The sequence below is a fragment of the Acanthochromis polyacanthus genome, chromosome 15, assembly GCF_021347895.1.
Source record: "Acanthochromis polyacanthus isolate Apoly-LR-REF ecotype Palm Island chromosome 15, KAUST_Apoly_ChrSc, whole genome shotgun sequence".
NCBI classification, from domain to species: Eukaryota; Metazoa; Chordata; class Actinopteri; family Pomacentridae; genus Acanthochromis; species Acanthochromis polyacanthus.
The window spans coordinates 17,830,789-17,846,419 of NC_067127.1; the positions used below are offsets into that span (position 1 = coordinate 17,830,789).

Here is a 15,631-nt window from a genome sequence, read left to right on the forward strand (position 1 = left end):
AACTGAAGCAGGACTCTTTGAGTGTGGGAGAACAAATACAAAACAGAGACTATCCAATATAAATATATTGTTAATGGCAGAACCATTGGTTAATGAAGACTGTCATCATGTAAACTCCTATTTTGTGAATTGTGTTACATGAATACAATTCAGAAGTCATATGCTCTCATAAATTCAGTCTTCATGATGTACATGTATAGGCATTTTGAAGTATTACAAGTATTAATAAGATGTAACGGAAACAAACAGGAAAAAATCCCTAATTTTGCAAAAAACTTTTAGAAGCTCACTTGAGAATGTTTCTGACTTTTCCGAAGAAGAGTTTGTGTGTTTGATGTGAGATGGAAACACCTTTTCGATTAAGTTTCAGTGTAGCAAACGTTTAACTCACTCAACTGGTCAGCTGTTCCTGTTTCTTTTGTTGTCTGCACTGATAGCATGGCCAATAACAGCAGACTTTTTTCCAATGCTTCCCAGTTGAAAAACAAAAATCCTGAAGACTTCTGTGTTTCTTTCATAGATGGCCAAAGATTTGTTTGTTTGACTAACAGCTGATGTGTGTTCCAATATCCATACTACCGTACTATAGTATACCAAAAGTAAGAATTGATATGTCCCAATACAGTAGATGTTACACTGCATTCAGTTGGATTTTGCAATTTGCAAGCTGGTTTGGTTTTCTTTGGCTGTTCAGACCCTAAATCCTTTGCACAGTTACATCACATCAGTGTCTCAAATGACTGTAAACCAACTTTCATCTCCAGGAGGTCATAGACCAGGGGTGTCAAACTCAGTTCCTGGAGGGCCACTATCCTGCATGTTTTAGATGTTTCCCTCTTCCAACACACCTGATTCAAATGATCAGGCTCGTTATCAGGCTTCTGCTGAGCTTGATGATAAGCTGATCATTTGAATCAGGTGTGTTGGAAGAGGGAAACATCTAAAACATGCAGGATAGTGGCCCTCCAGGAACTGAGTTTGACACCCCTGTCATAGACAGATGCCAGGTCTTTTTGCGCTTTAGACTGCAACAGACAAAAGAATGTGTATTTTGTAAGTGCAGGTACAGTTTGTACTTGAAGCTACAAGAAAAAATGTGATTTTTAATGTAGCCCTGGTTTTGTTTTTGGCTTTTTCTGTTTTGTATATTGCAGCAAAGCGTAACTTAGCCTGTACCGTCACCTTCTGATGACACAACCCAGCCTAGTTTATTTGTGCTAAAGTCAGTTAATGGAAACAAGCCTAAGTATTACAAAAATTTATTGCGACATTTTAAGAGTTGCTTCAAATTTGCTTGACAGTTGATGGAAACTGGGCTATTGTTTATTAAATCTGGACCCTCTCAGTCCATGCTTACCGTGCTTTGGTGCTGTTTCAAATCTTTGTTGTACTAATAAGGCAGTGGACCCAAGTTGACCATGTCTGTAAATGAATGACACAGCTGGACTGTAGCTTTTCTTTGTGAAACGTGAACTTGAAACTGTTGCGTGCTCATGCAGTTCAAACCAAAAACTGTCCATCACTTCTTCGCTGTGGCCGTTCTGGTTTTCATTATGAAATGGTTTTGGCCTTAAACATGGAAGCAGGCTACGTTTGTCCTCCAGCCCTGCAGGTCAGCTTGTCTGTAAACACACCGCTCTCAACTCTGCTGCTACAAAATAAGGAGCACAGGAAATAGTTGACAAAATGGAAGAGAGGTTTAATTTTTCCACACACATAAAGTCCCCCAGTAATTGATATCTGGTGTGTGTTTTAAGGTGTGTCGAGAGATGGACTATTTTGACGTGGGTAACGCTGCTTATTTTAGCTGTCACTGTGTCCTCTCTGGATTGTGAGGTTCGCCTGATTTGGTAAATGTTTTCATTTGTGTAAATACAGTCTTCCTTTTTATGCCCCTTAGTGAACGGAGGGCTACATTTGACATGTGACACCTGAGCGAGGAGATAATGGGGAAGGATAAACTATATAGGACAGCAAAGGAGATGTGTATGGTTTTCATTTGTGCCTTTTCAAAAGAGTTAGTGACCCAGAGAACTAACTGTTTTTCTCTCCGTTTCCCCCCTCTGCTTCCCTCCACAGTTCCGGAGATTTCTCTGTGATTCACCACTAGAGGTATGTATTTCCTTTGGCCTGTTGACAGTTTAATAAACCCCCTTTTTAAATGTCTCTGTTCATCCACGTGTTACCTGGAATGATTTGCCCCCATCCAGGAGGTCTTCCTGGTGAAATTACTGTCATGGAGATGATGATAATGATTATAAAATATCCAGGCTTTCAGTATTTAATTCTTCATCAAACACTCTCAAAAGGGGGATACGTATACATGGGTTCCCCTGCTCCAGCACATACCTACCCACCCACCTTTTGCTCTGTGTCTTCAAGAGCCCTCCAGCTGGATTGAGTGGGGGTTAAGGGATTCGGGAAGGGGGTTTTGTTTCATATTGGAGGGGTTTTAATTTAGCCCCGTCTAAGTGAAAGGGGGTGTTGGGGGAGGAAAACGGTGAAATGTGGTGTCCAGATTGCATTGCCGTGTTGAACATAAAGTCTTCAGAGCAGCCCTTCCCTCTGGCTTTGACAGAGTAGGGCATACCACTGCTTTTCACTTTGTGTGGTGTGCTACAAATTACAGGATGATGAGGTGGTTTCGTGGGCATCAATTTAGGAAATGGCAGATGGCTACTGGCCTATTTAACTAAAAGAAGTGATTATTTAGGCAGCATGGAAAATTTGATCCCAACTTCTGGTGCATTAATTATTGTAATTTTGCTGGTACTCTGTTTACTGACATATTTTTTGGGTGGTTTAAAATGAAGGATGATGATGGCATCTGGAAGAGGATTCATGGTTAAGCTGTGGTTTTCTTTGTGGACACTGGGTGAGATATAGGTGCAGCCAGGCATCACTGAGCACCTAGCAGGCCTGGTGAGCAGCAGGCTTCAGACACTAGTGGACCTGTTGGGTCAGGACAATTACACCAGCAATTAGACCCAGGATGGGCACTTACAACAGCCACTTTAATAGGATTGAGGTCCAGGAGCTCACACAAACTGACTGACACAAACACAGTCACTCCGTTTTGACCCGTGGGCCCCCTCAGGTCTTCACTAATGAACGTCATTAGTGTTTATAGGAAACAAGCTTTTATCACCTCGTCAAGGCTGGCGGCCAGGCACACTGAATTACACAGCTCTGCACACATACACACATGTGCGCACATATGAAGTGTGGCAAACTGCCGCACATTTTTTCCAGCCTTTGCTGTCCCCCTCTTCTTAGTCTGGTTTAGGGGGCTATCTCTGTTTTGGCCTCCTCTTGAGCATCTTGTTTTTATTTCTTTCTCTGATCTCAGTCTCTGTCTTCTAATGTGTCTCTGCAAGTGCTCTCCATTTCAGAATTATTATGCATGGATTTCTGCTCTACCTCTGCGTGTTGGCCTCCATCTGTCTCCAATCACAGTGCTATTAAAATACACACACAGACACTCACCACATGGACCTGCAAACTGTGTGGTGCATGAGCTCACATGTAAGCCTGCATTTGAATAAGCATATGCAAAGAGGATATTTACAAATTCAACTGCAGCTAATTAGTAGCCAGGTTGCCTGACTTCGACTTTACCAAAATTGCAGAGGATTTATGGTGAAACTCAGTGGTAATTACCTTCATCTGCCACTGGTTTGTCTATTTTTTTTCTAATACATTTATACACAGAAAGGGAACTGTAAACACATTTGAACTATGTGAAGAAGGATAGCACATTAGTGGCTGCAAACACGAGGAGCTATGAGGAGTCATCCAGGTGTGTATCGCTTAATTTGACAGGCTGGAGAAACACTGGGTTTTATGTGCTGCAAATGGCTCATCCACCTATTTAGTTTATTTTTTTGTTTTACAGCTTCCTGTTGTGTTTAACCAGGGGGCAAACACTCATTAACATGGGTGTTGCAGAATTTGTTACTGAGTTTGGGCATTAAGTCCTCTGAAATGCTTTGCAGTCTCTCTGTGTTTTGGTCATCTGTGGTTTTTTTTTTACCTGCAGAGACTCCCTCAGAGGAAGGGAATAAGAATTTTCATTATGTAAAGAAACAGAAATGCACATCAGCAGGGATTGCACCAGCTGACATACCATAGCAGTGAACACACTGACCCTACTGTATATGGCTGAGCTGCAATCAAAAAAACAGGTCAACAGCAGAACACTCAATGAGACAGCCAGTAAAGTATACTTAACTTTTTTTCATTACAGTATTGGAGACATTAAATGTAATCTTTGTGTATTGAAAATGGTGGACAGATAAAGTGAGCTATGCTACACACAGCTTGCTTGCAGGACTTGATCTTGTACGGCTGTGGGTGGATGTGCATTTGTTAGTGAAAGGAGAGAGGTTGCAATGTGTTTGTTAGACATCTGTTGTTGGTCAGTGCCAGAATCATAACAGCATCATTGCCACAGTAGGGCTAACAGTTCAGGGTTGTAGATTTGCACGGTATTGAAGTTAAACACTTTACTTATTGATTTCCACCTAAAAGCAATTAATAGGTGTAATGTGCGGTTTATTTATAACAAATAAACTGAATAAACCTATATGAAATCACATACCACGAGTTTCACATGTTTTGTCCTCAAAACAATATGTGGATTATATAATGTATTAGCCACATGAAAAGGATAGTAAATAACTGCCAATACCCCGCTATTAAGCACTGTATTTTAAAATATTTAGGAATTCGTGACATTTTTTATATTGTTGCTACGAACTTTGCCTGACCTTGCAAGGAAAGTCTGTTCCTTTCTTCGCCTTTCTGTGTCCTCATTAGAGACAGCTCAGGATAGTATTTGGATGGGATTTGGTTGGATTAGCAATACAGTAAATGCAAACAACTTTAATGAGAAACAGAAAAGTGTCTAAAATACAATTTTATATATTAGTTTCTTGTCCTTGGCAAGTTCACATAATCCTGTTGTTTTGATTGAACAAAATCTACCCAAATGTGTCTCTAAGCAGGTTGAAACAAACATGCAGTACACCACCTTCTTTCTTTTTGGAGCATGCTGCTCACACAGCCTTGTATATAGGCCATATGAGAGTGATTTGGGGCTGCTGGGGAAGCTCTGGGGTGGTTTGAAGTGTTCCAGGGAATGTTTAGATTGTTGTCACAGTGGCAAGGACACAACCATTAAGCTGTCGTTTGAGGTGGTGCACAGGTCAGTCAGACAGGATTGGCCTTGAACACAACATGGGCTTACAAACAAACATACGAACTGCGACAGACATTAACTTCTCGTGCACCAGCTTTCACATTCATACAAATGTGTTCAAGCATGTATACTCGAGGTGGGGTAAGGAAAATCACGTCGTGCCCTTTCCTTTTACTTACAGCTTCTAAATGACAGAGCGGGGCCTCTGACAAAGCCTCCAGTGTTGCTGGGGGAACTGGTGCCAAGAAATAACAGACTGCCTGCTAACACAGAGAGACAGTTCCTCCAGCAATGGACACATACACACACAGCTATATAGAGCGTTGTGCTTGATCCAGATGTGGTGCCTGTCACCCTTCAACTTCCCCAGCTGCCCTACACATAAATGTTTAGTTTTATTTTTTAATTTTCCATCTTTTTTTTTTCCCTACTGGTCAGTCCGTCAAAGCCAGAAACACTCATCGTCTTTATCTCATATCATATAGCCTCTGATGTGGAGCAGCATTCAGACTCGTTTAATCATCTCTTTCTAAAAGCTATAGACACACACTTCTGGACAAAAATAAATGGACTCTGGTATACATTGTGTCAGTCAAGTAATCAGACCTGGGTGTCCAAGGACCTGGCCTGGAGGGATAGAACTTTATTTTCATTACCAGCTCTACTTAAGAAAACCGTCAGCCATCTGGGGTCACTGGGACTGTCTGTGTGTGGATGTGCTTTGCTTCTATTTGGTCAGGTTTAATTTGGTCAGAGTGCAGGCCCAGTGGTGCTCTGGATTAGTGCTGTGGCTCTCTGAGTGTTGTGATAACTAGCAACGTCTGCGATGCTTAACTGCGTCCAGATGAATGTTGGTGAAGCAGGAGGATCCTGTTACTGGTGCACTGAAGAAACACACACACACAAACATAAGCCAATACCCCAGCTTAATGTGACTTTTAACCCCAACCCCAAGCCTCTAGTCTAAGCCTCTGTGATAAAAGCAGTCAAGTGACTTGATTGAAAAACCCAGCATGCGGATCCCTATGAGAAACCTGAGGTGTGTCAGAAACTTAACTGTTTTATTAATGGGGTTGCCTCAAACATGCGGGCGCACACCTACACCCACATTCTTTTATGCCACATGGAGAGAGCAGACGCAGACATGGAGGAGAAAACTTGGCAACACTCCACCACCGCCTGGCGAAATGGATTTTGCTCATGCAGGGTCTTTTTATTAAAAAGTCCTCTCCTGGAGTGTTTCTGTGGCCAGTTTCTCCCCCCACCTCCCCCAAGCCCCAGCTCCACCCTGCTCCTGCTTTCACTCCACATTTGGGAGCCATTAGCAGGCTGAACGTGAGGCTACTGTACACCCCCACACATAATGCGTGAGGCCTGGCAGGGAAAACCATGGGTTATAATACACCATCTTACAGGTGTGTGTGTGTGTGTGTGTGCGCAAGACAGTCAATGTGAATCAGTGCAAGAAAGTAAGAAAATGTCCTATTAAATACCACATTCTTATTCCACTGTAATTTATATGTTTTACGTGCAAACTATACTGCACACAAGAGTACTACTTTTGTTTTGACCAGTGACCACCTTGTCTCACTGTTTTCTCTCTTTGCCTTCTCCAGGCCGAACATTCTCCAGATGGGCCTGAGGTTGGCTACGGCTCCTTCCACCAGCAGTACTGGCTGGATGGGCGCATTGTGGCAGTGGGAGTGATTGATATCCTGCCTACTTGTGTGTCCTCTGTCTACTTGTACTACCACCCAGACTTTGCCTCACTGTCTTTGGGCTCCTACTCTGCTCTCAGGTTAGTTTCCAAACAAATCACATCATTTCTTTTCTGTTATTCTGGAAAAAAAAAAAAAAAGTTTTTTTAGTTTTACTAATGATGGAGGCAGTGATGGAATAAGTGCAACATGAAAGGTCTGTTATGTTTTAGAAAATCACCAAAATTGCACAGTTTGTCAGTCAGAAATGGTCAAAACAGAAAGAATAGTCAGGTTTTCAATGATTCCAATGATCCTTGAGCTACTCATATGTGACGTTGTTAGGTCTGGAAAATTAATCAAATCTAAGCTTAAAATTGTCATATTCTACCAAAATCATTTTATCGTACATGTCTAATTTAAAAATAAGCCCAAATATGCAATTTGCTCTCACAAGATTGTGTAAAAAATCAAAAAGCTGAAAACATGCAGTGCTCCCAGACACAAATGGGGGGGGCCATTAGTGCTAGAGATGCTACGATCCGACACGAGATTCATCTGAAATGGGCTGAACTACAGACTGTGTTTACACAAAGAAGATACTAAACAAGTATAAAAATAAATGGAAAACATCTATTGCATGTGGAACCACATACTTTGTCTGTACTTGGAAAAATGGTGATTCCAGGTGTTTTAATTTTTTTGTAAGATAATCAGATAAATTCAACTTTCGAACAAATATATATATATAGTGGCTTAAAAATTACAGTATTCGCTTCTGAATTGTAGTGAAGTAGAAGTATCAAGTAGCAGAAAATGGAAAATAAAGTACAATTAACTCAAGTGTTCTTACGTACAGTAGTTGAGTGATGCGCTTAGTTTCCTCCTGTGGGTGGTGATTGTTGATGACATATTGGCATAGAATCAACCATCAGATACTCTGCTAGTTTCATACAATCAGTACCATATTTTAATTGCTTTCTGTAATAAAGAGGATGCTGTAGTTTGCTATTGAACAATCCACAGTTTTCTGTAGATCAGTCCAGCTGATTTCCTGTCAGATGTAACGCGGTATGTAGATTATTTATAGCAATTATATTGTAGTCTGTCTTCAAATTGCAAGTGTAACGATTTGTGAAATGCAACATGTAGCTCCTTTTAAGAGAGAAATTGCTCTGCCTCTTATTATTGATCATTTGCTTCCTTTGTTCTTGCTTGCCTAATGTCTTTGTTCTTTCTTTGATTCTTCCTCCTTTTCCCTTCTCTCATATTTGCCCTCCTCTTAACCCGCCCTCTCCCTGATTCTTGATCTTTTCGTCTCCTTCTAAGTTTTATCTTTAGAACTATATACTATAAGTGCCATACGACTTTAGGTCAGGAAAAATACGTCTTTCTTCACTTGATTGGTTGAGGCAGTGCTCTGTTTGTGGTTCAGCTGACGACAGTTTTCTCCTCCAAGATGAAATAAGAGAACGCACACACACACACACACACACACACATCCATATTCTACAAGCGCACATATCTGGCGTTTCCTGTAAAATGTAACCCAATAATGTGAGAAAAGCTTTTTAAAATATTTCTGCCCAGATGTGGGGCACTTGGTGATCTACACTTCAAAGTTGGTGCGTACAGGTGTCAGAATGTGAGTTGTGAGTGGTTATTCGTGTGTTGTATGTGTAATCATACACTAAATCAGCTAAGCAGTTAGCACAGACAGGCTCTGCTCATATAGAAGGAACACCCTGGCCATCCTAAGAACACAGTCCCCCATCTCTTATTATTCTAAGAGTCTGACTCCAAAAGTAACACAGAGTGCTCGGTGTGTGGAGGAGGCCTTGGAAAAAGGAGCCAGCAGGACTGAAATCCTCCTACTTGTTTACAGACACCAGAGCTCAAGCCTTTGATCAGGTCTGGACACTCCCTAGTCTGCTTGGCCTGGCGGACTCCATCCAAAACTTACTGTACAGAATGCATGTGTCCGTCCCCTCCGTAAACCCTCTTATGCAAATATTCATTACATTCACTGGTGTTCCTTCTCCACAGCAAGCCAAGTTGGACTGGAACATCGGCTGTTCAGCCATGTTGAAGTGCACTCCAGCATTTTAAAACTCACAGAGGAATTACATGTGGAATATGTAACAGAACCCAGCTTTTTCTTAGTGACAAAAGGTCATTGAAAAGCTCTTGAATTCGACACAAGTACCTCAGTGAGAGCCCTGATTTGTAGGACATATTTGCCCAGTCATCATTTTGAAAAGCACGTGCAGGCTTTGGATCATGTTACAGCTGAGGTTAAATATGTATGCTAAGCATTAGGAAAATATTAAAAAAAAAAAAATGCAGCGCTGTGTGTGTGAACCACTGTTAATGTGTGCATGCATGTTATTCAGCAGTCAGAACAGGAGAGGGGGATGTTGAGAGATTTCTTGCAGGCTGCTTCTGCCATCAGCGCTGAGGACAGAAGGAGGAGGAGAAGAAAAGAGGCACATAATGAGGTGCCTGAGGCGCTGTGTGTAGGAAACACAGCTGGTGTCCAACCTGGATCACTTTCTTATGGGGATGTCCTGATTATGTTGTGTTGTCCCTGATCCTGAACCAAAATATTCAATGTTCACTGATGAGGCCCCCAATCTGATTTATTTATTTTTTGACGTGTATATTTTTTGTACATAATACAGTGGTAGAGTGCAAACGTAGGCTGTGTTAAGTCTACATTAAATTAGGATATTTAGACACTATAAATGATCTGTTAAATAAATTTATTGCAGATTTGCACTAATTAGTTTATATAATATTTTGTATAGTGCGTGCAATTTTTCCAGAAAAGAATACAGTTACAGTTTTGCTGTTTATGATCAGACAAACAAGTGGCTCAAATGGATTGGGCGTTGTACAATGAGGACTGATCACTCAAGAAATCCTGTTTCTCAATCCTTGATGCCAGTTTGGGAATTTTGTTGTTTTTTATGTACACTCTGTTCATACACTGATACAGTTAAATAAATTTCTATGCGTTTTCCACCACCGGTAGCTCACTCTGTATTTTTGCATCTGGCTATCAGCAGTATTCTTGGAGTGTTTTGTAATGAAATGTTTCCACATGCATGCGAAGCTGTAAGCACCTCATGGTATGCACTATTATGGGCCCTTTTTGTGTGTGTGCGCACATCAGTATGAGGGAAACTGTGCAGGAGCAGAGGGCTTGATAATTGGCTTGTGCTGGAGTGTCAGATGGTTGAAGAGGGGATAATGGCGGACTCAAGCTGCTGCCATGGGGGTGGAGGTGGGGGTGTGAAGGCCTCAAGTGAAGGGGGGAGCATGGCTTTTTGTGAATGGGCCCCTCGCCTCTCTTGACCCCCCCTCCCCCAATTCAGGCCTGCCGGGCCCTTTTGTGGCGAGGGGATGGGAACCCAGGAACCTGGCAGCAAGCGGGTGACCTTCTAGCACCTCGCTCTAGCTGCCTCTCTTCTCCATCCCTTTCTCTTTCTTGACCCTCCTCTTTTATATTCCCCTCCTGCTCTCTCTCTCCCAGTTTCTCCCCCCTCCCTCGATTGGCTTGCTTTGTCCCATGTCTTATTTTTCAGTGCATCTATTTTATTTTAAGGCCTCTTTCTCTGTCTGTTAAGTATTGTAAGAAAGGGAATTCTCCCCCCTCATTGAAGCGGGTGAAACACAGAGCGGTGGAAGGAAGAGTGAAACAAAAAGGGAGAAAAAAGAGGACCTGGAATTTAGTTATGGAATAGCGAAGGAAACGGCAGAAGGAAAGGGGAAAATGGGCTTTCAGTAAAAGGATGCAATTAAGGAAGAAACTATTGGGGAAAAATAAAGCAGGCAAGACATTTACTGTATTTGAAGAAGGTGTATAAATCCTCCAAGTTCTAAATCTTTATTTTACACGCTCTCTCCCTCCTTTTTCACCACCTTCTTTTTGCCTCAGGGCTCAATGCCGATAGAGAGAAGGCAGTTGTTTTTGTGTAATGACATGAGACCAAGAAAAGCTGCCTTTTTGAGTGTGGGTGTTTACTTCCTCAGCTTGGGCACTGCTCTACTCAGAGCTGCTAGTACCAATTTTATTTCTTAATGCCCTCATTTGTATGCTGCTGATAAACTAGCCTCTAAGAAAAACACATTTTAGGTAAGTTGATATACACTTAGATATTGTAATTTGAATTAATGTGTTGTCAGGAGCCCTTTAATTTTCCTCGCTTGTTGTTTTAAGTGATAAAAATCCCCTCCGTCCTCTTCACCAATTCCGGTGTTATTGCTTGGCTGTCCCTGTGATGGAGTTCATACAGTCTTAACTACATGTGCATACATTTGCGACTAAATCGTCATACAAACTACTTATCATTAGCATACATTAGCTTAATTGTACTTCGAAGAATGAATTATGCTGTGTATGATATAATTCATTTAACTGACACCAAAGCTGCTATGTAAATTGTGAAGTGTGATGCTGCGTCATGTGAGATTTGACACACAGTTACCGTGCCGTGCAGCATCGCCACCTAGAATTGACTGGAAAAGAGAAAGTTGTGCTGGAGTGAGCTATCAGTTAAAGAATCAGTAACACCAAACCGCACACACATGTGCCGTTTCTGAAAGCTTGAAAGCTCCTACAGTACCTCTAAGAAAAGGTGTGTTTGTGTGTTTCCTGCCACACAGGGAGATCGCTTTCACCAGGCAGCTGCAGAAACAGTCCCCCAAGCTGTCCTACTACTACCTGGGCTTTTACATTCACTCCTGCCCCAAGATGCGGTACAAGGTATGTTACATTATCTCACATGGACATGTTTAGCACCTTTTTAGCTTCACACTAGTAGTGTCAATTCCATACATGTATAATATTTAGATAAAAATATGTTCAAACACATTTTGATGTTGTATGTCAGTATTAATATTTAAAAGCTTTAGCAAAAGAATAAAAGGGCTGTTGCATCACTTGATGATTGTTGCGCAAGGTTCAGATATTTGCCCAGCAGTGTAAGTGCAATATCACATTCACTGTGAAAACTATTGCTGTGTTGTAATGCTGTCCCTGCCCTTAAATAAACTTGATGGCAACACACCGACATTTGTGTTGCTCTTCTCCGTCTTAAAAGTAAAGTGATTGATGTGCAAAACCATTTTGCATGAGATCTCTGTGTTAATCTGTGCATGTGTGAGTTAGTCTGTCCTGAGTTGTACCATTATCACGTGTGTGGGACAGAAGTTCAGTTCATCTGTTTTATGGCACATCAGGTCAATGTCATGACACGCCTCCTCCCACATTCTTGTTGTGTTCTGTTCCTCCATCTATCACTGTCCTCCCTGAGCTGGTCTTCACCTCTGAGGATGGTGACCAAAGTGGGTCAGTCCTCTTATTACTTGCATATTAACTCATCAGGTTAAAAAGGAAACAACAGGAGCATGTGTATGTTTTTAACTTTTTCATCTGCTTTAGTTTTTAAGGTGTTTCAGCCTGGTTTGTCTTACCTACCCAATAAAAAGTTGATATTTTTTGAAAAGCACAAGAAGTACCAGTATCATTTCTTACCTCTAATTGGACGGATGGGTCACAGCCCACCTCCAAAGACACACTGCAGAATATGTCTCAGAATGTGGAAAGCAAATTAAAGGAGAAGGTTCTCTTGTGACAAATCACACATTCAAACACATAGCTTGCTTGTGTATTAAACTGAACAAATGCATGTTCTAAATGCTAGATTGACTTTATTCTGTTTTCAGTCTAGTTAATGTCAGTCATGAAAAGTTATTTAAAGATTCAAAGGCTCTCCCATATGCAATGATAAATTATCAGTGCAGTGAAATTCTTACTTCACTGTGTCTCTACCTGCTGCTGTTATTAATCTATTTATAGAATATACTCGTTCAAACACGCACATTACTTGCTTCTACCCATACATAATGAGGTGACAAATAGTGAATGTGCAAGAGCGGTGCCAAAAAAAGGGTTTGTCGAGAAAAAGATCTGTTTTGGATAAAGCATGTGCAATATTTATGGTGCAAAACATTCAAATCTTCTTGGCCATATTAAATATGCAAAGAACAGTGTAAAAAAGCATGTGCAATATTTATGGAACAAAAAGTATTAAACCTGAGCTACTGATTCTTACTCAGTATGTGGATTTAATGATGACTGCTAGTACAGACATAGAGGGACTGTGAGAGAAAATAAGGGAGAGAGGAGGACAAGGCTGCTGAAGACATTAGAGGTTGAGGGAGAGGTCACTCTGGTGACAGCAACTGTAAGTCAGCAGCTAGACGTGTCCCACACTTCCACAGATGCATGCAGATTTTTACACTGCAGTTGATGTGCTGTAGAAGCTTTAAACACAAATTCATACTGTATGTGCACATTCATCATCCCACCAGAGACATTACTCACAAACTTGCTCACATTCACACCGAACACCTCTTAAAGATCTATAGTTTCAGGATGAAGGTGAAAGAAGGCTGTCTTTCCAAGTCCATTAGTTTAGCCAAGATTTACCATTCATTCCCTCTTTCTCTCATTCATCTACTAATTCCTCTATTTCTCTGTCATTTCATTCAGATGTTCCCAGAGCTTGTTCTTGCCCATGGGAGACTGATGTCTTGTTGGGGATTATGGCAATGTGCCACATCTTTTTTTTTCTTTTTTTTTTTTATCCGTTTACATCTTGCTTTGGATAGCGCTTTGCCCAATTTCTCACTTTGGGAGTCTGTGTATGGAATGCATGTGAGTGTGTTTGCTCTGTTTATATGTGTGTGTGTGTGTGTGTGTGTTGAATGTTGATCACAGTGTTTGTCTGAGAACTTGGTTACCACAGCACCTAACCCCTCCTTGCACTGGTATTTACTACCCCAACCCCCATATCTGCTCTTGTGTGTTTGCCATTGCAGCGTCTTGTTCACAACCTCCCCACTTCTTCCTATTTTACCCTTGGGGAGGAACACAGAACAAGGGTGAGAAGGTTGCCCAGTTCCCACCTTTGGGCTCTCACAATCCCACAGAAACACACACTCTTTAGCACATGCACGGTGTCTCGCTCTATTGTCTGATTTGCATATGAGCCCAAGTAATTCATTAATGCACAGACATACTGTGGAATTGTTCAAGGCACTAAGATGGGGAGCCTCAAAACTCCACTGTTATTGTGTTGAAGGTTTACTGGGTTTCTGGATCTGAGTCCTGCTTCTTGCTTCTTTAAGAACCAAAACATCAAGCACTTGAACCCTGCTGGACACCACTCAAAGCCCTTGAACACCACTCCCTCTCTCCATTTTACCCACCTTACCCCTCCTTTCCCCTTACCACTTCTTCTAGGAACTCTCTGTACCCATCATTTTCTGAAACCATACCCACACTATTGTGGATACTTTTAAAAACATTTCTGCTCCTCCGTTTGGAAACAACACTGACTGAGCTAAAAACTAAGGGAAAAGAAGTTTAGTTGTTTATTGTTTCATGATTTTTTTGTGGAAGGGAAAGGTTTAGAGAAAGGTCTGATGGTGCCAAGTATGTAAACTTTAAACTTGAGAGCTGTGATTTCAATATCTATGTTAATCACTACATGACCTGAATGTTAGTGAAAGCTTTAAAGGGTTTATTTAATACAGAATGCCGAAAGGAACGTTAAAGCAGTCTGAAAACAGTTTCTCCTTTGTGATATTTCACATAGTTGCTCACATGGTACTCTCATACCCCAAGGGGCAATAGAACTTCATTGTTTATGTAACTGACACCAGCAGCATTGTGAAACACTTTTTTATGATGCCTCCATATAGTGTTCATAGACATTCTGCTGTTTAAGACTGTTACTAAGGTAACACTTTCTTGAGCCTCTACCTGGGCTGTTCTTTTGTCTGTCCTGCCCGGTCATGACGTCCTCATAGTTGTATGGATTTGTTTGTGTAAGGCCATTAACGTCTGTGTTTCCATTTTGGAGTATTCTTGAGTTCTCAGGTGGGAGGAGAGCTCTTTATTGCCAGGTCATATTCTGCATGCGCAGGGGAACAGCTCCATGTGAGGTGGGTTGAAAAGTTCTTAGCACTGCCAAAGCTGGGCATGGTCCTTTAGGGCAGCCTTAAAGGATCCGAGAAGACTTGGAGTCCATCCAGGAACAGGGGGCTGCCTGGCCAGTGTCAGACCTTCTCCTTTGTTCTCAAAGCTGGGACTGAGCGTCCCACTGAGTTTTGCTGGTCTGGCTGGTGGGTTCAGGATTTGACGTGACATCCTGCCCCTGGCTCCTGTCCCTGGTCCTTTGGCCCTCCCTTGCCCTCTCCATCCCTCTGATGTTGAGCTGTAGAGAGCAGAAGGTGAAGCTGTCGGAGGCTAAATGAGACCAAAGGTCTTGGCCCTTCTGCCACTCTTCTTTTTTTCATGACGCCTCTCATGTGTTGAAGCTAACAGTCTTCTGAATTATCCGCCTCTCGTGACTTTAGTCAGACTCACAGTCTTTGTGGATTAGAGAGCTAAATTCTCTGGCTTGATGATGTAAGCGTGAAATGTTATGCAGTGCATTTCCTACTTGTTTGGATGGATTGTAGTCAAATGTGAACACTGACAGTATACACTACCAGTCAAAACTTTAGACACGCCTTCTCATTCAATGGTTTTTATTTAATTATTTTATATATTGTAGATTAATACTAAAGACATCAAAACTATAAAGAATACATATGGAATTATGTTGTAAACAAAAAGATTTCATCTTCAGTATTGATATACAATGTAGAAAATAATACA

The 15,631-nt window shown here is 41.5% G+C and overlaps 1 protein-coding gene across 3 annotated transcripts in view; it reads left to right on the top strand.

Annotated features, from left to right (window-relative positions):
- The window catches only part of LOC110958113 (arginyl-tRNA--protein transferase 1), a 57,456-nt gene that overhangs the window by 22,778 nt on the left and 19,047 nt on the right, over window positions 1-15,631 (top strand). For all 3 annotated transcript variants that reach the window (XM_022204444.2, XM_022204441.2, XM_022204442.2), the window contains 3 exons: window positions 2,080-2,112; window positions 6,817-6,998; window positions 11,566-11,665. In XM_022204444.2, coding sequence (XP_022060136.1) covers window positions 2,080-2,112; window positions 6,817-6,998; window positions 11,566-11,665 — 315 coding nt within the window. The remainder of the gene's footprint in view (window positions 1-2,079; window positions 2,113-6,816; window positions 6,999-11,565; window positions 11,666-15,631) is intronic.